Source organism: Balaenoptera musculus, chromosome 1 (assembly GCF_009873245.2).
Source record: "Balaenoptera musculus isolate JJ_BM4_2016_0621 chromosome 1, mBalMus1.pri.v3, whole genome shotgun sequence".
NCBI classification, from domain to species: Eukaryota; Metazoa; Chordata; class Mammalia; order Artiodactyla; family Balaenopteridae; genus Balaenoptera; species Balaenoptera musculus.
Window position 1 is genome coordinate 13,137,646 of NC_045785.1, and position 24,174 is coordinate 13,161,819.

At 55.6% G+C, this 24,174-nt stretch overlaps 1 protein-coding gene across 17 annotated transcripts in view; it reads left to right on the forward strand.

The window, feature by feature from the left end:
• Positions 1 to 24,174, forward strand: part of ARHGEF10L (Rho guanine nucleotide exchange factor 10 like) — a 158,906-nt gene that overhangs the window by 59,373 nt on the left and 75,359 nt on the right. For 12 of the 17 annotated variants that reach the window (XM_036853931.1, XM_036854003.1, XM_036854025.1 and 9 more), the window contains 4 exons: positions 11,067 to 11,158; positions 12,920 to 13,003; positions 16,723 to 16,895; positions 21,537 to 21,653. In XM_036853931.1, the coding sequence (XP_036709826.1) occupies positions 11,067 to 11,158; positions 12,920 to 13,003; positions 16,723 to 16,895; positions 21,537 to 21,653 (466 nt within the window). The remainder of the gene's footprint in view (positions 1 to 11,066; positions 11,159 to 12,919; positions 13,004 to 16,722; positions 16,896 to 21,536; positions 21,654 to 24,174) is intronic. The other 5 variants (XM_036853959.1, XM_036853978.1, XM_036853995.1 and 2 more) reach the window with 3 other exon arrangements.

Consider the following 24,174-nt stretch of genomic DNA (forward strand, 5'->3'; position numbering starts at 1 on the left):
GAGAGACTGAGGGGTGGGGCTTGCCCACAGTCACCCAGTGAGATGCTGGCGGCCTCCTGACACCTTGTCCGTCAAGTGTCTCTGTGCTGCTCCCAGCTTTGTTCCCTCCCTTCCAGGTCTCCATTTTCTTAAGTTCCACCTCCTTTCCCGGATGGTGAATTTCCACTCTGGAGTCCTCTGGGAGAAGAGTCAATCCAGATCGCTTTCCTTCTCCTTGGTATCCAAGACAAAGGGAAAAAAAAACTTGATTTTCCTTCTTTCTTTTCTTTTTTTAAAAAAAATTTTCCCAAAGGTAGTCACTAAGCCGACATTGCTCTGAAAAAACGAATCTCCAAGTGGAGGACATTTCATCTCTTCTCACAGCATTTCTTTCACGGTCCCTACCTGAAGGCTTGGAAATGGCCTTGGGCTTTGCCTGGCTGCCTTCCTGGCCTCCAGAAAAGCAAGGGCTGCCTGACTCGAGGCTCCTGACAGCACAGTTAGAACCACTGCCCAGATCCGGGCAGCCTCAAAGTGACCTCACTCCCTCCCCAGCTCTCATCCACAGCTGGGGAGGGAAGGCGGTGGGAGCGCCGTGGGTAAAGTGAGGGCTGGAGTCCGGGTCTTCGAGGGCCTGGGAGCTCGGGCTCTGAGCCGCAGAGAGCTGGCTTCGAGTCTCACCTGTTACTTAATACCTGTGTGTCATTGGGCAAGTTGTTTCCTGTCCCGAGCCTCACTTTCTTAATCAGTAAAATGGGGATAATAAATCTACTTTCTTGCAGGGCTCTGTGAGGTGTACGTTAAGTTAACATTTATTCGGTGCTGCATCACTGGTTACGAGGACAGCTGAGGCTGACGGGCGGTCCAGGTGACCTGGGCAGGGGCACCGGGTCCCTGTCTGGCTGTGAGGGCTGTGGGCTTCCGGGTCCCTTCACCTGGTGGGTGGGATTGCCCCGAGGAGGCAGCCAGTCTGTTATGGGGTAGGCAGAGTTGCTGGCTTTGCTGAGTGTGTGTGGTGCTGAGGCCCACGGCGTGATTTTAGCGTCGGGCCCTGCTGCTCCACAATCCCAAGGAGCGAGGAGGCCTGGGCCCTTGTCCGTCCTGCTGCCGGGCAAAAGAACCTTCAGCCTGCTCGGCTAGCTGCTGCCACTTTCTCTTTCCGAAACAGGACATATTATCAGATAACAGCAGCAACGACAACAGCAATAATAGCGAATGATAATAGTAATAACAGTGATTGTGTTTACTGTGTACCAGGCACCAAGCTAAATGCCCATTCCCATCTCTTGTCTCTAGGAAGCGGACACTTCATTACCCACGTCACAGGTGGGAAATTGGGGCTTGGGGAAGTTAGGTGGCCAGAGTTACATGTAGATGGTACATGTTCATTCAACAGAGACTAGAGCCAGGGCCTCTCCGACCGGAGGCCAGGTGTTTGACCATCACCCGACCCTCCAGGGGTGCGCTGGGGACTCAGGGTCCAAGCTCAGGACTTCAGACTTTGGTTCATGCTGGGAGGGGTGGCTGGCTCCGTATGAACGATCCCCTTCTGTGTGTGTTTATTGGGGTAAGAACTTTGCCTCTTATGAGATCTAACTTTGCCTCTTGAGCTCTTGGGAGAGTAGTGTCCAAGCTGTTGCTGGAATGTTCCATAGACCCCACCTGGGGAGCCAAGCAGAGTGGCCTCGGCCCTGCCTGTGTGTGACTCTGGGTGGCGCCCCTTCCCTTGAGATGGGAGCAGAGTAAAAGCAGCCCCCTCCCCTCTTGCCCCACACAGAGGTCTTGTGATGGCAGAGGGGTGTGGAAGGGCGTCTCCACCTGCAGGACAGCTCCATGGGGACAGGGATTTTTCTTGGTGGGGGAGGTGGGTATTTTGTTTGCTGCCATATCCTCCCGGCTTAGCATGGTGCCAGGCACAGGGCGAGTGCTGAAGGCATCCCCGTTGAATGAACGATGGATTCCGATGGACAGAAGGAGGAGCCGGGTCTGAAAGACGACTCTCAGTGTCTCCGTGAAAATGAAGAGAAAACAAACGGTGTGGAAACAGAATCTCTGAACCGGGGTTCTGACTCTGGCAGCTGACTGAGGCCAGGACAGAGGCCAGAGGGAAGGGAGGCCTCAAGTGGCTGAGTGGATGATCCCGCCGATGCCACTCATGTCGGCTGCTGTTTCCTGAGTCACACTCTGAGTTGAGTGCTTCCTGCCCAAGATCTCATCTCCTAGGCAACACAGCCCTAGGAGGCGGGGCTACTGATTATGCCCATTTTGCAGATGAGGAACTGAGGCTTAGCGTTGAAGTAGTTTACCTGAGATCTTGCAGAGCTGGTGAATGGCAGGGCTGGAGCTTGGCCCGTCTGCCTCCACAGCCATCCATCTGCTGGAGCTCACAGGGTTGGCCTTTCTGATGGACTTTGAAACCTGTGAACTCACAGCCACCCTGAGCACCCAGTAAGTACTTGCTGGGAAATGAGAGCGCGTAGGTCGCCGGCTCCCTGTGTTTTCCCAGACTCAGGCCTCGTCTCTCACCTCTGAGCGCACCACGCCCTCTGGATTTGTTTGCTTTTCCTGCCCAGTTTCGCTGCCATCCCCACCGGCCCCACTGCAGCCTCGGCATTTCCTGTTGGCTCCTGGCCCGGCTGCAGGGACTCTCAGTGGCTCCCGGGAGGTACCTGTCCTGCCCCTTCCTGGGCTTATCCAGGCAAGATGGACTGTGTTGCCCGCTGGCCAGCATCGCTCACCCGGGCCTGGAGCCTGAGGGAAGCAGCTGGGCAGCTGGGAGAGTCAAGGAGACCCATCCTCCCTGGACGTATCAGGTGCCGAGAAGATCAGACCAGGCTTGGGGAAGCAGTGTTTGAACAGGATGGAAACAGGGCGCTGGAGGGCCTGCCTGCAGCCTGGCCTTGTGGCTTCTGAGGGCCGAGGGTCTGGGGAGCGTGGGGGCTCTTGGGGGGCAGCTTGACGAGGCTGGAGTATCCCCCGGCCCCGGGAGGAAGTGGAGGTGTCCCTGAAGGTTGGTGAGATTGCTGCAGACCCAGTCTGGAGTTGCTTGGCATCCCGAGCTTGCCCTTAACTTGCTGTTTCCCCAGATCCAGAGCATTCGTAGCCTCCTGTGTCCTGTCCTGCAGGGTCTCCCTGGGACCCGAGGACTGACAGAGACAAGCTTCCCTCCCACTGGAGTCCCTCATGGGAGGGTTATGGGGACCGTTTTCCCATGAAAGACCTCTGTCTGGCCCCTTGCCAATCCCTAAATTGGAAAAGCTGTATTTTTGTTTTTCGTTTTCCCCTTTTCCACCCCTGGCTACAAGGGGTTTCCATATAGGACCTATGGTCTTTGGGTCACAGACCCTCTGAGTCCCCAGTATGAAGGCCACACAGTCTCTGGCCTGAAAAAATGTACACAGGTTCACATTCATTACATCGAGTCCCCCTTCAGGATTGTGTCAAGTCTACCCCCTGGATCCCTGCAGTGACAGGACTCTGCCTTATGCATCTTCCATCCCAGTGCCTGGCACAAAGAAGACACGGTGCTAATAGTTTACACGTGCACGGACGTTACAGTTTATGTAGCCCTTTCCACACGCATCTCATTTTGATTTGCACAACTGTGGCAGGCAGATTAATGTCCCTCTCCAAGACTTCCATGTTCTAATTCCCAGAACCTGGGAATGTGTGACCTTGTACAGATGTGATGAAGTTAAGGGCCTTGAGATGGGGAGATGATGCTGGATTATCCAGGCGGGCCCAACGGAATCACAAGGATCCTTATAAGGGGGCCTGTGGAGTCAGAGAGGGATTGAAAGATGCTGTGCGGTTGGCTTTGAAGATGGAGGAGGGGCCACGAGCCAAGGCTGCTTCCAGAGGCTGGAAAGAGGCAAGGGAGCAGATTCTCCCTTAGAGCTGCCGGAAAGAGCACAGCTCTGTCAACACCTTGCTTTTACCCTAGTGAAACCCATTGTGGATTTCGGACCTTTACGGCTGTGAGATAATATACATCTGTGTTGTTTGAAGTTACTAAGGTTGTGGTAAGTGTCACAGCAGCAGTAGGAGACTAACACAGCAGCCCTGGAAAGAGGGAACTGTTATGGGTCCCGTTGTGCAGGCCCAGAGAGGTGCAGTCACTGGTCCAAGGGAGCTGAGTGGCAGGTAGTGGCGCTTGGGTTCAAAGCCAGAGGGCCAGGGCTCTGTTTACTCTTCCCCAGCAGCCCCCTGCCCACCCAGGCCAGCGTTCTGCTGGGAGTCCCCCTGCCCTTCCCCTCTGTCCTCCATCCTCCACCTCTCTACTGAGTGCCTGCAATGTGCCAGGCGTTGCAGCGACAGAGGCAGACAGTCCCTGCCCTTGGGGGGCTGACATTCTGTGCCTTGGTGTGTTTATGGGCTCTGTAGCCAGATAATAATGGCCTGCGCGTATTCTGCACTTATTATTCACCAAGCCCTGTTCTAAGAGCCTCTCCCGCCTCCAGTAATGCTCGTGACACTCACAGGTGGGTGCTACTGTAATCCCCATTTTACAGATGCAGAAGCAGGTGCAGAGAACACACGCTGTCAGCCTCAGGACACGGAGCTGAGACGAGGCAGAGCCACGGTTGAACCTGGTTGGCTTCCAGACCCAGTGTTCTAACCTCTGCCCTCCCGTCTCCCGCATAGAACTGGTTTGGACCTTGCCTGTCTTCCACATCAGCTCCACAACCCAGGACCCGTTCATTGTCTGATCTGCTTAACCTTCCATTTTGCCTCTGTAAAGTGGAGGCTAAATGAAATGTGAGGACCAGATGCTCCGTCAGCGAGCTGCTCTTACCACTGTCCTCAAAGGGTGTGGGTCTGCCTGGAGCGGGACTCCAGGGCACAAGGGACCCCGCGCTGGCCAATCTGTTGCTCAACTTGCCTGGGATGTGTTTTCCTTCTCCCTTTCTTTCTTTCTTTTTTTCTAATAGTCGTGCATGTTTACTGTAGAAAAATTGGAAAGTACAGAAAATGATAGACTAAAAGCAACCTTTAATTCTATCACTGTGTGTTCTTGCCCAGCTTCCTTGCTATAGAAGTATACATATGTGTATATATCAATATTTTATAGAACTGTGGTTTTATTGCACATGCTGTTTCCCAGCTCACCTTTTGACCTAATTACATAGGGTGAGCATTTTCCCATGGGAACTTCTGCAATACCCCACAAGGCTCTTGATAAGTTATTGCTGAGGGTACAGTGCCTGTCCTGGCCCCAGACTGCTGAGCCTGGGGCCCTCGAGATGACGGGAGGGAGGTGCGTGCACCACAGAGAAGAAGGCCAAGGTGGGGTCTGGGTTATTGTCTGTGGCTGTGGGGAAAGATGGTTCCCCGGGAGCCTGGATGCTCGCCCCCCACTGAGGACTGTGTTATAGACATCAAGTCAGGGTCCCCTCCTCCGACTTCCCTGGGGGCTCCTCCCCACTCTGCTCATTCAGTAAGTGGATTTGTGACCATGTGGGGGATGGCACAGGGCAAACAGACTGGGGCCCAGAACCATTCCATATGTGAGGGGTGTGAAGAGGTGATTGCATACAGGGACCCCGTTAGCTGGAGGAGGGGTGGAGGGGAAGGAGGAGGAAGGGAAACAGTGCACCGGGGGTATTTATCGTGGGCCAGACCCTCTGCTAAGAGTTTTACAAGCCTTTATTTACTCCTTCCTGGAACCCTAAGAGGGAATTATTATTGCTCCATTTCACAGATTTGGAAACTGAGGCAGGGAGAGGTGCTAAGTGCCTTATCTGTGTTATCTCATTTAATCCTCACGGCAGGAAGTAGAGCGATTATTCATCCCATCCCTCAGCAGCTCCAGGACGTTTAGCCACTGTCCTGGTCTACAGCCAAGTGGCAGAGCTGCGATCTTATCCCAGGTCTGTTGGCTCTGGAGCATATGTCTATTCCCACCCTAAGCCCATGATTCCCCCGTTCTTAACCCTGGCTGCACATTGGAGCCAGGAGGGAGCTTTAAAAACACCAATGCTGGGCCCCTCCTGACTGATGGGTCAGAATCACTGGGGCAGGGGCTCTGGGTCTGTATCTCTGAGGAGCTTCCCAGGTGACTGCCGTGGGCAGCTGCTTTGAATCCTCCGACCAGGTGATCTTCAAGGTCCTTCTGCCTTTTTTTTTTTGGCTGCACCTTGCGGCATGTGGAACTTACCCGACCACAGATCGAACCTATGCCCCCTCAATGGAAACGCAGAGTCTTAACTACTGGACCACCAGGGAAGTCCTTTTTTTTTTTTAAATCTTTATTAGAGTACAGTTGATTTATGATGTTGTGTTAGTTTCAGTTGTATAGCAAAGTGAATCAGTTACACATATACATATATCTACTCTTTTTAAGATTCTTTTCCCATATAGGTCATTACAGAGTATTGAGTTGAGTTCCCTGTGCTATACAGTAGGTCCTTATTAGATATCTATTTTATATATAGTAGTGTGTATATGTCAGTCCCAATCTCCCAATTTATCCCTGCCCCCTGCCCCCTTTCTGGCTTTAACATGCTATATGAACTAGAAAGTGGCCAGGGCTCAAAAGAAATCTGGCAGCAGGCTTAATCTGGGCTTGATGTTTTTGCCTTTCTTTTGTGTCTCTTGGATTTAGGGATAGGGGTAGTGGGGGTAGTGGGGGGTGCTGGTGGGGAATTTCTCGAGGGGAGTGATACTCTGAGTCGGGCCATCCTGGGCAAGCCCTGCTGTCCCAGCCCTCGGTCTGCTGCAGATTGGGTTTTACTCAAGGCCTTATAAGGCTCATGTTATTCTGGTCCTTTCAATTCCCAAAGGTGGAATTCTTTCCTCTTTCATATTTTTCATACCTTGTCCTGGAAAAGGCGCGCACGCGCACACACACACACACACACACACACCCAGCCAGCCACCCAGCCAGCCAGGGATCCTCTGACCGTACTGGTTTTGGGGGTCTTCTCTCTGACAACTCACACTGTGTAGCCTCTGGGAAGGGACCCTGTGGAACCTGCTGAGCAACCGGGCCCAGCAGGGGCAGGGGTGCTGCCATTCTCGGAGTGGGGCTTCTTGTCTTTAGAAGAGGCTGGGGGGCGGGGGCATCCATCATCACTGAGCGTCCTCGTGTGAAGGGGCTGACAGAATGGGGTGACCAGGCCAGAGCAGGTCCCTGCTGTCACAGGACACTCACTCCCCTCTTGTCCCCGGCGTGTCCCTGGAGAGAGAGGAGGTGGGCTCAGAAGGTGCTTTGAGCTCCGTGGTGGCCTCCTGGTGTACTTGACCTCAGTCTGGTCGGTGAACGCTGTCACGGGGGGCCTTCTCTTCTTTGCCCAGCTTCTCGTTCTCTGTTCCTCTCCACGGACTTGGCTCCTTTTCTTGGCATTCGAGTGGCGGTGGCCTCACTTTGTAAGACGGTGTCATCTTAGTGGCTGGCCTTTCTTGAGTGTGCAAGCTGAGAGGCATTAGAAGTGCAGGAAGCTCAGATAAGGGCAAGATAATTGGACTCTTATTGCTTTTTTATGGCTCTTTTATTATCCGAAACATTTGGGGAGGCTCCAGGAGTGTTTGCTCACAAGGAGAATTAGATTTTCCAGCCAGGCAGCAGCTGGGAGAGGCTGCCCCTGGGTGGGCTCAGGGTGGGTCAGTGGCCTTTGCAGGCAGCTAGAAAGGCCAGGGAGGGAGGAGGCACCCCCAGCCTCATTTCTTGCCATGCCCACTGCTTCCCTGGCCTGGGAGGCTCTTCCCCCTCCCGTCTGCCTGGGGAACACCTGCTCAGGTCTGAGGGCAGCAGAGTTGATGTCAAGAGCAAGGCTTTGCAGGCAAAGTGCAACTCTGCCACTTGCTGGCCAGGTGATTTGGGGCAAGGTACTTGCCAATTCTGGACCTCACTTTCCTCATCTGTAAAATGGTCACAATAAGACACACACTTGTCCTCAAGCACTCTGCCTAGGGCTGGGCGCAGAGAAGATAGCAGCAAAGCACAGGGCACAGGTGCTGGTGGTCTCCAGCCAAGCCTGGGAAGACCTGTCCATGCACGGGCACTGGCCTCTTTCCTCCCTTGGGGCCCCTGGTGTCTCTGCTTGCCTCAGCCATTGAGGCACTCAGGGTGGGCATAAAGGTGACTGCTCTGCTGTGTGACCCCTGCTCCCCCGCCCAGGAAGCCAGGACCAGTACCTCGGTCGCTGCTCAATAGAAGCACGAGCTTCTCTAGTTGTGCCGGTGGCTTAGACCCACGCTGTCCTGTTCGGGGGCCACTAGCCACATGCGGCTGTTTAAAATTAAATTACTGAAAATGAAATACAATGAAAAAATAAGTTCACTGTGTTTTGGTAACGTGCAAACCAGAGGCTCATATTTTCAGCCCCATCCTGGCTTTTAGTATAGCAGTTCCAGATCCCTTCTAAAGCTGTCTGACCTTACCCCAATATGCCCATCCCGCCTCGATGTCACCTTTAGAGGTTACCCGGGACCTTCTGGGGTGTTCACTGGTCGAAATGCACCTCAGCCTTGGAGCTGGTGTCACGATTTCTCCCGGACGGAGACTCGACCGTGTGTCTCTGACTATGCCAAGAGCTCTTTCTCTCTTTCCTTTTTAAAAACATGGTTGGGAGAGTAGTCAAGCGAGGTGCAGTGACGTCGTGACACAGCGAATCTGTGATGTCGGTGAATGTTTGGATGCGAGTTCCCTACTTCCACATGGTCTGGTGGAAGGAGCAACTCTGCGGGCGGACAGCCTGGGCTGCAGATCCCAGCTGCCTCTGATGAGCCGAGCGACTTCGGTAGAGTCAGTCATCAAGACTTCGTGAGCCTCAGCTTCCCCATCTTAGAATGAGGACGACACTGCCTACCTCACGTGCGCTCTTGTGTAGTGAAATATGCACATATAGGTAAAGCATAGCAAGCAGCACCTGGCACGTTCTTCCAGGAGACACCAGTTGTCCTGGTTAACGTAGCAAAGCAAACTTCAAAACCAAATTCTGCCAGACTCTCATGTCAGCTCCCGCTGGAATGACTTGGTTGTGTCTGAGCATTTCTGAGCGGCTGGACTCAGCACCTTGAAGCCGTCTCCAGGCTGAGAAGGTGGTGACTCAGGGAAGCGCTGTTAGGGACTGGGGCTCAGGTGGCTCCAGCCCAGCACCCCTCCTGGTCCAGACCAGCCCTGTCCCCTCTTGGCCTTTACTTCCCGCTGATGGAAAGCGTTACCCCAGGACTGAAACGTGCCCCTCACCCCCGGGCGACACTGCTGACTTCTGGCAGTAAAATTGGAGCTGAGTCTTGCTTCTCCAATAGTGCTGGTGGCTTCGGCCTGTGCTGTCCTGTTTGGGGGCCACTAGCCACATGTGGCTATTTAAAATTAAATGACCTAAAATGAAATAAAATGAAAAGTTAAGTTCCTTAGCCACACGAGTTCCATTAGCCACCTTCCAAGTGCTCCATAGCCACGTGTGGCTCACTGGACAGCGCAGACGTGGCATGTTTCCATCGTCACAGCCGTCCTTGCTCTGTTACCTGAGACGCAGTCCTGAGAGCCCAGCTTCGGGGCCCAGCAGGCTGGCTTCAGGGTCCGGCTCTGCCACTCACAGGCCGGTGATCTGGGGCAGGTTCCTCTGCCCGCCACCTGCCGAGTGGGAAGGATGCCAGGATCTACCTGTCAGCGCTACTGGGAAGGTGAGGCGAGGCCAAGGGCCCGCTCAAAGGAGGTGTTCCACACTTCACTCTCCTCCCTCCCCTCTCCCTGCACTTCCTGGTTGTCATCTCCCCCTCCTCCTCCCTTCCCTCCCTTCCCCCTTCCCCACCCCTCCCCTTCCTCCTCCTCCCCATCCTCCTCCCCATCCTCATCTCCTCCCCTCCCCCACCTCCTCCCCTCCCCCTCCCCTTCCCCCTCCTCCTCCCCTCCCTCTCCTCCTCCCCCTCCTCCTCCCCCTCCCTCTCCTCCTCCTCTGTTAAGGGCTTGCGTGCGGGCAAGTTCAAGTCAATTCTTCCTAACAGTGGCTGCTGCCTTGGACAGTAGAAGGCCTCTACCCTCTGGGTTGCCAGATGTGGCTTGTTTTTTTTTGAGCATGGGCTTTAAAAAACAAAAACAAAAACCTTTCACTTTGGGATAGTTTTAGATTTACAGGGATGTTGTAAAGGTAGCACATAGAGTTCCATATACCACCTCATCCTGTTTTCCCCATTGTTAACATCTTACACGACCACGGGATATTTATCAAAACTAAGAAACCAACGTTGGCACATTACCATTCTCTGAACTCCTGACTTTATCTGGATTTCATCAGTTTTTCTGCTTATGTTCCTTTTCTGTCCCGGGATCCCATCCAGGACCCACATGGCATTCAGTTGTCATTTACACTGCTCTGCTCTGTGACAGTTCCTCAGTTTTCTTTTTCATGATCTTGAGAGCGTTGAGGAGTAGTGGGCAGGTGTTTTACAGCATGTTGCCCCATCTGGGTTTGTTTGGTGTTTCTCTCATGATGAGCCTGGGGTTATGGGCTTGGGGTAAGAACCCCACAGAGGTGAACATCCTCCTCATCACGTCATATCTGGAGTACATGATGCCCGAGTGACGGCACTGGGGGTGCTCACTTGACCTCTTGGTTAAGGTGGTGTCTGCTGTTTCTCCGCTGCTTTCCCTTTGCTTCTCTGCTCCTGGGAAGCGTGTCTCTGGTCCAGCTCATCCTCAAGTGTGTATGGGAATTAAGCCCTGCCTTCTGCGCATGGTCTTGTGAAGCTTTGCAGGTCCTTGTCTCTCAGACGCAAGGCCCCCGAGTCCTCTCCTCCATTTTGCATGTGGAGACTGGGGAGATGGAGAGTCCCACTGAGTCTGCCGTGGAGGAGGAGGGACAGGGTGCCCTGGCCTGGAGAGCATCTGATCCTTATCACTTATCACCGTGAATACCTTTGACCTTTATGCTCTTGTAAAGCAGCAGGTCGGCCTAACAGTGCCTTCTAAAGGTGAGGAAACCAAGAGGGGAAGGGGCTTGTCCAAGGCCAACCCAGCTGTGGCCTCCCCAGCTCGGCCTTGGGGGCAAGTGGCCCTGTCACCTGGTGAGGGGCTGTCTGACGCTTCAAGGAACCAGCTGTCCCATCCTCCCGGCTCACTGGCCCTGCTTCTCCGCCTGCAGGGGGCCGGCCGTGGTGAGCAATGGGGATGCCGAGGACACAGCTTTCTCTGGGGTCCGGCACTCCAGCTGGAGATGGAAGAGCTCCCGTCGCAGTAAGTCCCCTGCATCCCCCACCCCCCCTCCCCCAGGTCTCAGCCCCAGGAGGTTGGTGTCAGGATAGCCTCCCCTTCTCTAGGCTGAGAGAGCTGATGTGGGCTCGTGCAAGCCGAGGGGTTGTCCTTGCTTCGTGGCTGCTGTGGGCTTGGTGGCAGCTCTGAGGGGGACCGGCCACTGCCCACCCTTGAGAGTTGCCCCCTTGGCCACCTGATGTGAGTCGTGATCCAGGAGTAGATCACACATTCAGCTACTCCTCTGTCCCCCCAATACTTCCAAAGCTCCTGCAGCGGGCCAGGGTGATCTGGGTGGTGGGTGTACACTCGTGACCAAGACGAGGTCCCTCTGGCAGCAGGACCAGACACATAGGCGGGCGGTTACCGTGCAGAGGGCAGGTGCTAGGATGGGCAGGTGGGAGTTGGGAGAGCCCACGAGTCCTGAGGCAGAGAGTGAAGGAGCAGGGGTCAGGGCAAGAGTGTCTAGGCTAAGAGGGCAGCCTGTGCCGGAGCCCAGGGGCGAGGGGATGCCTGGCACCTGGGAAGCAGTGAGCCTTGGTGTGGTGGAGGGGAGGGTCTAAGGGGTGAGCAGGGCCAGGTGAGACTGCCATCTCCCCAGTTCCTCCCAGAATGTGTGTGGGGTGGCCTCGGAGGCCGTGCTTTCCCTAAAGTGACAGTGAGCCATAAGAGGCCAAGAGGAAGCCATGAGACCACGTCTCCATTTCAGTCCCATCACGGATGCTCCGAGACAAGGTGGTGGGCTGGAGGCTGTCCAGGGGAGGGAGGCTGATGGCTGGAGCCAGGGACCTGGAGAGAGGTGGGCAGGTCTGAGCCATGTGGGAGGCAGAATCTGTGTTGGTGGGGAGGGGGCGGTGAGGCTCCTACAGGGCTCTGGGGGCCCTGGGACTGCAGGGAGCAACGCAGTTAGGAACGGCGACTTCAGAGTCCATCTGGTCCTCTGTCTTCCTGGAAGGTCTGTGGGGTGAGGACAGGCTACCATCAGGCGTGGGGGCTGGTTTTCCAAACCCTCGCTCTACTGGGGCCACATGCCCCTAGAGAGGGCAGAGATTGGGCACACAGTTATGGGGGGGAGACCTCTTTAAATATTCCAGCTCAGGAGCTGCTAACATGGGCAGGATGTGCTCTCTGCCCTGCTCATAGCACACCCAGAAAAATGTTAGGGGAGTGATGCGCTCATTTGCAGATTTTTTTTTTTTTTTTACCAATCAGGACCCCGCTGGCTGAGTTTTGGGGGACTCTCCTTAACCCCACTCTCCAAATCCATTCCCCCACTCCCTGCTGTATCCTGTGCTCATTAGATATGGCTGCCTTGCCCTCCCCCGCCTCTGGGTTGGGGGTGACTCCTTTTGGGTAGTCCTGGCGGCCTGGGCGGCTGAAGAGGCTTCCGGGCCCTGGGGCACAGGTGCTGGGTTTGCTTCATGCTCCCTGCAGGTGCCATCAGTCAGAGGGGCAGGCCTGCAGGTGGCAGGGTGGCAGGGGGGGAGGTGTGCCGCAGTCACTGGGAGGGCGCTTTGGAGGGGCTGGGGAGCGGTAAGAGGCAGCGGAACCTGCGTCCTCTCAGAGCAGTGGCCGGCTGGGGCTCCCCAGGGGCTGGGCTGCAGGACGCTGGCCCAGCTGAGCCGTGGGGATGCGGGCGGGCGGGCAGAGGGAGCTGCCAGCTGGTGCAGTCCTGATGTCAGTCTGGCAGCCGCCCCGGGCCACCACAGCCTCCTTCGTGCTCTTTTCCTCTCCCTTCTCTCCCAGTCGACCGGTTTACTTTCCCCGCCCTGGAAGAAGATGTGATTTACGACGACGTCCCCTGCGAGAACCTGGACGCCCATCAACCCGGTAAAGCCTCTTTCAGGCGTCCTGCTTCTCTCCAGACAGAGGAGGGGTGGGAGGGGCGGCGGGAGGGCGGGGCCTGGGGAGGGTCTCTCCTTCCACTTCCTCCCCGGCCCCACCGAGTCCACGGCCCCTCCTTCTTGCTTTTAAAAACCACGGCCGTCTTCCCGGGAGAGTCCGGAGACGGCTGAGGGCGTGGCCAGGCTGGGGCTGGGGCGGGGTTAGGGCTTCATGGGGCGGGGTTAGGGCAAAAAGCGCAGGGGTTAGGGCTTCAGGGGCAGGGGCATGCTGGGCTGTGGGTCTCCAGGCAAATCACTCACTTCTCCAAGCCTCCATTCCTCCTGAAAATGGGATAATAGTCCAGACTTGCTGAATGGTGAAGCAGAGAAAGCCTGGGAAAGCCTGGGCCCTGCTGTAGGGCCAGGCCCGTGCGGGGCTGGGAAGGCGGGGAGATTGGGGCCGCAGAGGAGAAACAGGGTGGAGGAGGGTGAGTGTGCTGGAACTGGGCCCACATACTCACCTAGCTGGAAGGAGGACTACCCAGGGAGGAGGAATATTTAACATCCATTCATAGTAAGAGCTGTCTTTGCTTAAACACGTTTTGCCAGCTGCTCTTCATGGTTTATCTCCTGTAATCTGCTTTGAAACTTTGACTTAGGGTATTACTTCCTTATTCTTCAGAGGAGGAAACTGTAGAGGCAGAGCTGGGATTCAAACCTGGGTCATTCTGACTCCAAGTCCAGTGCTCTGTCCCCTCCCCCCCAAAAGAACTTGGGAGGCATTTTATGAAAGATAAAACACATTTGCTTCCCCTATTCAATCAACCCCGTGAGGTCAGTAGGGCAGGGCCTATGGCTCCAGTTGACAGTCACATCAGAGAGGTTAAGCCACCAGCCCCAGATCACACAGCCAGAATTTGAATAGACGTCTGCTGGACTCTGCTTTTTCTACAACACTGTTCTGCCTGTCTTCAGAGACTCCCCATCTAGTGGGGGAAACTGCCCCTGCATTTGTGGAGCTCCTAGTCTGACAGGGGCGACCGTAACCATTCCGGGGCAGCATATAGTCCAGTGGGAGAGACAACATGACAAGGCCCGACGTTCCCCGGGGGCACACTCCTGACACCTGTCCCAGGAGCAGGGCGGATGGGCCCATGATCCATCCATCCATTTAACAAGCCCTGGAGGAGCCTGGAACCCATTCCTGCTTGTAGCTCATGTGAATCCGGGAGAGTGGGAAAGGGTGGCTGGATGAAGGTCCCAGAGCCAGGAGATCTGAGTGGCCTGAGGCCATTATTTGACCCCTTTGGGCTGTTCTCCCACCTGAATCCAATCAAGCCACTAATCACTTGGTCACAGTCTTCACTGGGCACCCTCGGGTCCCCAGGGTGTGGGGATATGGCATGTCCTGCGGTTTACCCTGAGGTGGGCAAGAGCAGGTGGCCTGGGAGCCAGTTGAGCCTGCCAGCTGAGGACCAGGACCGCCGCCCTGAGACCCCCACTCTCTCTCGGGGCTGTGAGAGGGTTGAGTCGGCTAGGCTGGGCCCAGCCCTCAGTAGGTGCACCCCACGAGGAGCGCTGTGAGCCTCACACCTGCCAGGGCCCCGCACTGACCTGCACGGCCTGTGGGCTCAGCCGGCACTCGGTGGGGAGGTTGTCCACTGAGGTGCAGACCGCACAGGCCAGTGGACCCACACAGCCCTGGGCTCTCATCCCAGCTCTGCCATTAATTAGGGCACAGCGCTCTGTGCTTTGGGCCTTGGCTTCTTCGTATGAAATCAGAATATCGTCCTGACTTCACAGGACTTTGGGGAGGGTCACGCCGCAAAACTTCTGGTTACTCTCTCTGGCGTCAGTCGATGCATCTGTAAAACTGGGCAATGCTAGCTTCCTGCTTGGGTTGTGGGGAGGATGCCGTGAGATAGTTGATGTAGAGCACCGAGTGGGTGGTGGTAAGTGCTTTGAAAGGGGAGCCATGTTCCTGAGCATTAGTGACGCCCGTGGCCCCAGGAGGCGGGGGGAGCGGGAACCAGGCCACTGTGAGGCCTCTGAAGGCTTAGGAATCTGGTGACACTGTCTCCACTGGAGAGAGTATTTCTGGACGAGCCCAGGGGGTCGTCAGCACGGCGAGTGGATGGAGCCCCCTCCCCGCTCACTGCCTGACTTTGGGCAAGCACATGTCTTCTCTGGGCCCCATTTTCTCATCTGTCTGATGGGAGGCGGTGATAATTTCCGGCCCCACAGGGCTGCTGGGAGAATCCAGCATGTAGATGTAGGTGGGCGGGGCCAGAAGTCAGGGGAAGTAGATGCCACGTGGTTCTTCCTCTGGGGCAGCCCCAAGAACTGGGCTCTGCCCCTCGACTCACAGGTTGTGGGGCCTCCATTGCAGTAATAGGACAATCAGCCCAGCCTTGTGAAGGTCACAGCCTGGTCACCAGCTGCTCTACTCCCTGGAGACGTTAGTCACTATCATCTTTTGCTGAAAAATAACCCCGTGCTTCCTCCTGATCCTGGGACCTGAGTCTCCAGCCAAGCCTCAGTGTGTCTGTTTTGCTCTTTGGCTGAAAATCTTCCCTGACCCCTCACCCCCCGGCTTTCCCGTGCGGAGGAGGTAGAGGCTTGGGGTCAGTGTGGAGACCTTCAAGCCCACCCAGAGCCCCCACGAGTAAGGATCAGCTGCTCTTTGCTGAGCACCTGCCATGTGCCAGGCTCTTGGCTAAGAGCTTTTTGTGCATATATTATATTTACTCCACCTTTCAGCTTATTATCCCCATTTTGTAGAGAGGGCTCCAATAACCAAAGTTCCATGCTCTTTAGAACGCGTGGTTTCTGAGCAGATTTTTTTTTTAAAACCCATCTCAGTGCCATATTTTGTCTGTGTTAACGAAAAGCATTTTCACCTTTGTGCACTTTTTTGGAGTCTGGCCTTACTTTTGTGAGGCCTGCGGTTCAGTTATTCTCCAGATAACAACCCAGGAAGTGAAGCTCAGAGGGGAAGGTGAGACCGAGAGCTCCCAGAGGTGGAGCTGGGGCCAGGGCTGGGACCCCGTGTTCTGGGCCCGGGAAATTGGCTTTCCCACCTCAGTCTAGAAACAGCATCTCAAACCCGAGTTGACAGGGACCCCAAGAGTGCTCGGCCCTGGTGGCACCTGTCCCTCCAGGCCAGTGGACTGTCAGGTCTCTGTCCCCCAGTTTCCCGTTCAAGGCATTTCCTGTGGGGCCGGGGAAGAAAAGGGAACATTCCTGGATGCTGGGCCAGGCGCGCCCCCTACTGGCCCATCCTGGACCCTCATGGGGAACTCAGATTTGGGGTGAGGGATCTGAGTCATTCAATGCTCCGGAACATCTTCATTTTTTCCCCCCTAGGATGCTGAGGCCAGAGCTGAGGGCCTGAGTCAGGACTTGGTCTTAGGACTTCTCTTTTCCTCTAAAAAATGCCACACAAGCCCCAAATGAACATTCAGATCCTAGCAAGGTGATGTGGATAGGGGAAGTTACTGAGCCGATTGTGTGCCAGGCACATTTCTTGTGCTTCTCTGCATTTTTCACGTCCTCCTCACTCTGCGGGGTGGATGTCGTGTTCTCACTGCCTCCTGCTTATGGACCAGGAAGTGGAGCTGAAGGTCCACCTTGACCCACCCCCCCACCTGCCCGCCTGGGTTCAGAAATTGGGGCTGGTGGGCTTGGCCTCAGGGCCTCCGCTCACCAGCCCTGTCTCTTGGCCAGCAGGGGCAGAGAGGAACCTGCTCTACGAGGATGTGCACCGGGACGGGGCACCCCGGGAGACGGAGGACCTAGGCTGGAGCTCCAGTGAGTTTGAGAGCTACAGCGAGGACTCCGGGGAGGAGGCCAAGCCGGAGGCGGAGCCCGCCAAGCACCGAGTGTCCTTCCAGCCCAAGGTGAGGGGGAAGGCGTCTCTCACCCCAGCCAAGGCACCTGCGAGTGGGATGGTGAGGGCCAGGCCTGAGACTCGTACCTAAACCTCAGTGATTCCCAGGAATGTATGGTGAGAGAGGGAGAAGTGGCCCAAGTAATCCCGAGACAGGAAGTGACCCACCCGCATTGCTGATTGGCCGTGGAGAGCCCTAAACCTAGGATGGGCGTGGTTAGTGCCTGGCACAGGTGCTGCCCCTGCTCCAGGCCTGTGGCAGACCCGGCAATTGATGACGATGCTCACGGGCTCAGATCTGGCTTCAGAATCCTCCTCAACACAGTGCTTGGGCAGCCTAACCAACTGATTACAGTTGACACATGGATCAAATCAGCTTGATCTCCCTGCCTCACAGGATGCTTCTCAGATCAATCCGAGACCCCCACCAGCCCTGGGAGACCCGCCAGCCCTCTGCCCTGGGGAAGTGAGCAAGCGGGCTAAGTCAGAGGTGCCTGGCAGGCTTCTTTCCAAAGCCTTTCAAAGTGCCATCCATGCGTTGATTGCTTCCAGTGTCTGCCTGGAACAGAGTTCATTCTGCTGATTTCATGGAAGGAGCCACGGAAGCCAAGAGCAGGATGAATTGTTTGGTTCCTCCTTTTCTGTGCCAGCCTTGCCTGTCCCATTTGTTCTCTAGAAGCCACCAGAAGGCAGGTTCTATCCATGCCGAGATTTGGGATTTAATGGGAGCAGCTTCTTAGAGACAGGCCCTGCCCGACCAGAGGTGACTGGGTCTCTGTAAGGTACCTTTTGAAAAGACACAGGCAGGCAAGTGGGCTCAACCTGTCGGCGAGTCCTGCCTGCAGGTGGGGCAGGGACCAGGCAGGGGCCCCAGGCCCAGGCTGGATTACAGGGGCCTCCAACTCCCAAGTTTTTCTGAGTGCCTCCTGCCCCTTTCTGAGTCTGGGGATCCCTTCTGGGAGAGGGGCGCAGGCCAGAGCAGCACCTACACCTAAGAGTCTTCAGACAGACTTTACTCAGATGAAGAGGGCTTCCCAAGTCCTCAGGAAGCCTGGGGGCTGAGCAGGTCTCTCCTGAACCCTGGTCTCCTCTCGGCTGGGCCCCCATGGGCGGCGCCACGGAAAACAGCCTTGACCTCCTGCTAGCAAAAAAAGTTAAGCATCTCGGACACCTGCTCTCTGCCCAGTCCATATCTTAGGGTGTGGGTTGGGGTACAGGGGGACTGGGAGGCCCAGCCCAGGCTTGGGGAACCTTTGTGGTCTAGGAGGAGATACCGAATATGAAACGATTTGTCAAAAATGAAGAAAACGTGCCTTTCTGTGAACACAAGCCCGTGTACCTATGGCCGCCTGCCCGACACAGGTGGGATTTGATGGGCCTAATCACAGGAGGCTTCCTTCCAAGAGAGGCGGGTTGGGAGCTGGGGTGCAGAAGCCAGAGGAGATGGGAAAGGCGTCCCCAGTTGGAGGGATGACCCAGGCGGAAGCCCAGGAACAGGCCTCTTCCTGCTTCTGTCCTTAGAAGGGGCAGCATGCTCTAGTTTAGGGGAGAGAGGGGGCTTTGGTTATGAAGGCGCCACGCGCCCTGGGTAGCCTCTGCATGGGGGGGGGGGCGGGACTCATGTGTCCCAGCCCGGCTTTGGAGAGTGTGAGCAGGTGGGACTCCAGGCCTGGGCCAGCCCTTGTTCTCAGCCTCTGACTGTCCCTCCTAATCTCCCACAGCCACTTCCCTGGCCCCCTGCCTTCTTGCTGGGGACCAAGAGGGAACCGGCAGCACCTCTCAGGGCAGGACGTGCGGGGATGCTGAGTTTGGGCTCTCCTGTGGTGGTCCTCAGACTTGCACAGGCATCAGGATCACGTGGGTAGTTGGTTGAAATCGCAGATGTTGGGGCATCGCTCCCAGGTTTCAGGGTTTGGGTGGGTCCTGGCAATCTGCTTTTGAACAGCGTTCTGTCCTCCGGGGATGCAAGGGGCCCACAGAGCACTCTGAGAAATGCTGGGCGGGCCCTCACCTTGGCCTGGCCCCAGGGGTGGGGTCTCTGGGGGCTGCCCCTGGGCTTGTGTCCCGCACACCCTCAAGCTGGGGGCTTGGGACTCTTCCTCAGCAGACAAACGACATGCAGAGTTCTTGGAATTTCTGACCATGAGGACTTTTCTCCGGCCATGGGCCCAGACCCACCTATTCCCTGAACAGCAGGCCCCCAGGGATTGTAAGGGGGCATTTCCTCTGACACCCACCTCTGCCTGGGAACCACCCCACCCCAGCCCCACCTGCAGGGCTTTGCCCTCCTGAGCTGCTTGGGGCGCATCTGCTCCTATGCGTCGTGCTGCAGCCGCTGCATGTTTCCGGTGCCACCGCTGCTTGCCTGTATGTAGTTTGTGCTGTGGCGCGTCGGGCAGCAGAGATCTGGGCAGAGTCGGGTCCTGTCCTTAGAGTCTAACAGGAGCCTGGCACCCTGTGCAGCTGCAAAAGAACTAGTGGAGCCCCTCCTGCAGGTGTCTGGCCAAGCCAGCCCTCAGTGGGCCGATTTTTGCCAAAGAAAATGACTGAGGGTCTGCAGAGGGACCTCCTCAGGAGCACTTGACCCAGATGTGACCAGGAGCCTGAGCCTGATTAACGAGGGCCTGCTGGTCGATCCCCATGGTCAGTGGGGGGTTTTTTCTTTTTTTTTCCCCCAGCTCCGCTGAACCTTTCCACTTTCTGATTGTGATCTCTTCATAATTAAGGTGACCGTGATCTGGTTGGCCAGGGGCCTGGGCAGCAATGCCAGCTCTGACCTCAGCTGGTTGACTCTGATCCGGCTAATTCTGCAGCTGACCTTCGAATCTAGTTCTTCTGACCCTGAGAGAGGCAGAGGCCCAGGTCCTTTATGATTTATCACGTCAGTCTTATTTACAGATGAAACAGGACTCCAGTTTTCTGGGGAGTCTGAGTAACTCTCAGAAGGATCCCTGTCCTGCTACTTCTTTGTATAACAATAGTGAATATTTACCCAATGTGGTACAGCTGACAGAGCAGTTTCGTTTATTGTTCCTAATACCCTAAAGTGGTTGATATCACTTGCTTTAAGAGTCTCATTTTGTTGATCAGAGAACCTAAGTGACAGAAGCTCAGAGAGGTTAAATGATGTGGTGAGGGCCACACAGCAAGTAGGTGGTAGAACCGCAGCTCAACATCACATAGGATTGGAAAGAAAGTACCTTGTCCATCCGTTCATCCCTCCATCCGTCCGTCCATCCATCCATCCAGCCGTCCATCCATCCATCCATCCGTCCAATCAACTGTCCATCCATTCAACAAATATTGAGCATTTATTATTTGAAAGATAGTCTAATATCTAAAAAAGCTTCCATTTTTTTGAACACTCACTAAGCTCTGGGGTTTACGTGCTTTGTCCATTTAACCTTCTCAGTGATACTATGAGGTAGTTATTATTTTGGCCACTTTCCCAGTGAGAAAGCTGTCACTCAGAGAGGGAAAGAGACTTTTCCAGCTAGTAAGCGGGGAGCAGTGATTTGAATGTAGGCCCACCTGCCTCTAAGCTCATGCTTTCGATTCCTCTGCTTGTCTACTTTTCTACAAGTAGTCCCAGTGCTGGTCTTCTCTATATTTTACCAAATATCACTATTGCTCCTACAGTTCATGCATTTGAATGTCTGTCTGTTTGTCCATTTATCTGTCCATCTTCCCAGATAGTATGTAAGCCAGTCAGCCACCTATCCCTCCGTCCAGTTGCCTGCCCATCCCTCCCTCCATCTATTCCTCCCTCTGTTCCTCCACCTTTCCTCCAGTGGCGTGCTCGAGCCAGCTCGTCCTAGCTCACAAGAACCCAAGAACCAACTGTGCACGTCCCTTTCCAACTTCACACTCAGTGATGTCACATTGGTAGTCTGAAATTGGCCATGGTGGGCGTGTTCACTCCATGGAAATACTACAAAACAGGGCTCTTTTTCCTGGAGAACCACACGTTGAATAATTACCAGCACAGCACTGCTTCCATCCATCCATGTTCTTTTTAATTCATCTGACTATCTCTTCATCCCTCTACCCATTTGCCCAGCTGTACGGTCATCCAACTAAATGTATCCATTTGCTCACCCATCCATCCATTTATCTGTCTATACATCCATCTATGAGCCTGTCCATCTACCCATCTGTCTATTGTCCATCCATCCAACCACCCCTCTCTGCATTCACCCATCTTTCTGCATTTGCCCACTCATCCATTTATCCCCTTGCCCACCCATTTCACCCACCCATCCACCTGCCATTCATCCAGCTCAGAAACTTGCCAAGAACCTCTTATGTCGAGAGCCCCACGCTGGGCTCCCGGGATGGGGAGATGACCGAGACACAGTTGTCCTCCGAGCACTGGGAGGGAGCCTGGGCTGTTCCCCTCCCACCTCTCGTCCCCCACAGCTACAGAGACCCAGCCCCCAACTGCTTGGCATGTTGGGGTTGGATGCTGCTGGAGCTCATTCCAGGCAGGAGCCTGGTGGTCCCCAGGTACCCAATCCCACCTGCCCCGAGTTGTCTAGCCACCACCTCACCTGAGTCTCCTTTTTACTCTGTTGCCGGTGTTTTGTCTCCTGCCCTCCCTGCCTGCTCCTCTCACCTGCTGTCCTTCTTCCTGGCTGCTTGGGGGCTCCAGCTTTCTCCAGACCTGACTAGGCTAAAGGAGCGATGCGCCAGGACTAAGAGAGACATCTTGGCTTTAAGAGTTGGGGGGAGAGACATGCAGGAGCTGAAGCACAAGTACGATTATAAGGTATTGTCTGTCTGTCCCTCCAAGTCCTGGGGGCTCCCGGGGCCTTTCCTGTTGCTTCTGGGGCTGCAGGGGCGGGGCTGAGTCCCGGAGCTGCCTCGAGCCCTGGAACTTGGTGGCATCTTTCCTCGGCTGCGCGGGCTGATGCCAAAGGCTGGCTCGCTCCTGTCCATGTCCTCGCCTCTCTTTCTTCCCACCCTCAACTGACACCTTAGCCGTCGATAAGAATTCCTGTGTGGGCTCTCAAACTTTAGGGCCCTCAGAATCACCTGGGTGCTTTGAAAAATGCAGATTCCTGAGCTCCACCCCCAGAGAGGCTGATTCTACAGGTCTGGGCCAAGGCCTAGGAATCTATGAATTTGGTAACTGTGGCAGGTGGGTTTGGGTTACACTTTGAAAAATATGACTGTTGGTGACATTGGACGTTCCTCCACCTCGGAGCTGTTCAGAGAGGTCCAGGGTAAGGAGGCCAGTAGGAGAAACCGCAGTGCCTTTTTCTCAGATGGGACTCCGACTTCTGCGTAAGGATGATGATATTGACAGCAGTGGCTTCCATTCATTGAGCACCTACTGTGTACTGTGGGCTTTGGAGGCCTGCAGGCCTGGATTTGAATGCCAGCCCCACCACCTCCTCGCTGTGTGATCCTGAGCAGGCCTCTTGACCTCTCTGAGCTTCAGTTTCCGTGCCTGTGAAATGGCGGCATGAACAGTACCAGCCCCCAGGGTGGATGTGAGCTCAGAACCGTCAGGTGCTTAGGGCCGTGCCGGGCACAGGCTAAGAGTTCAGTGGATGGTGACCGTTACTACTTGTGTGCCTGACCGTTTTCTCCCTGAGACGCCCTGGGAGGCTGCTGTCTTACTGCTGTCATTCAGCGTTAGTGAGGCCGGCAAGTGAGGCAACTGGCTGGTGGTCACACCAGAGGTCAGCAGCAGAACTGGGGTTCAAGCCTGGGTCTGTGCAAGCCAGAGCCTGCCTGCCCTCTGTCCTGTAGCCCTGCCCATTTCCTCAGAACCGGAGGCCTCTCTGGAGGAGGCGGAGAGACCCTTTATAGTTTGCAAGGCCCTTATACGGACACCCTCTGAGAGCCCTATGACTGGAGGTGGGGGCAGATTTAACTTCTCAGGAAGCTGCGGCCCAGGGAGGAGCAGAGAGCACGTGGAGGGTGGCGTCGAGACCAGGGTGCTTTCCCCAGCCCAGCCCCTGAGTCGGCCCCCAGATCGGGCTCTGTCCTCAGTGCTGTGAGCCAGTGGAGGTGGCAGGTTGACCCAGGGACGCCTTCCACGTGTTCACCTGTTGCTCTTTTTTGGCCCAGGAAGGGTCCTCTGATGGTTCCCCCAAAGACCACTTTGGGGGTTCCTAGGACAGCCCCCCTGATGGCTTTCTGCCGAGACAGGAACTGGGCTCCAGGACAGAGGTTTCCAGTCCAGGGGTCATGACCCCCTCAGAGGAGGATGAGCATCTTCGTACGGTTTCTGGGGTCTGGGGTCGAATGTCCCTCTCATTAGATTCTCACAGGTGTTTATGACACCCCCCCCCACCCACCTCTCCGAAAGGCCAAGAACTGCTGCTCTAGAATCTTACCATTTAGAGGCAGGGAGGGGCCCGGGACTTCCCTTTTCCCTGCTGGCTGTTGGTTGTTTCCAGAAAGTCGTCTTGTTCCTGAAAAGTTACTACCCTGCCCCCAGCCTCAGCGCCCACTCGGTGTTCAGCAAGCCTTCCTGGCCCAGACCCTTGAGAAGTGCCAGGGCCCTTGTGCCGGGGACCAGGGCGGGTGTTTGGAGGAAGGTGACAGTGAGAGCAGAGGTCAGGGACCCCCAGATGAGTGCTTCCCGCCTTTAGCAGAGAGCTTCAGGGAGAAGGGGGTTTCCTAGAATTGTACCGTCCATTATGATAGCTACCCAGCTCTTTACATTTAAGTTAATTAAAATTAAGGATCACCAGGACTTGGGTTCCTCAGTCGCACCCGCCAGCTCTCAAGTGCCCAGTGGCAACGTGTGGCTGGCCATTGCTGTGTTGGACAGCGCAGACAGGGAACATTTCCAACCATGTGGAAACTTCTAGCACTGGCTGTGCGTCAGGGAAGCTTCCAGGACTGGGCCGGGGGCTGAGGGGACAAAGCAGTGAGTTAGGGGGCGGCAGCTCTGTTTGCAGGCCCAGGGTGCCGCTTCCCCGTCCTGGGCCTGCCTCCGCCCGCGCCCCGTGTCTGCTTCGCTTGCTGCGCCCGTGCCCACGGGTCCTCCTCACCTGAGGGAAGCTGTGCCCGGCTCCGTGGTGGCACCAGCCTCCCCCTCATTGCTGGGCAGAGGCTCAGTAAGAAACCCGGCTATTTGGAGGGGGCCGGGGTTCCACTGATGGGATGGGGGTGCTCCCCTCCTTTTATAGTTGTTCCTAAAGTAAGCTTGGGCATCTGTGCAGCTCATTTTACTGTTCAGCGTGCTTTCCCAGACCCTGTTTAGTCCTCACAGGCTCTGGCGGGTCTCAGGGCGGAAACTGAGGCTCAGTGAGGTTAAGGGTCTTGTCCAG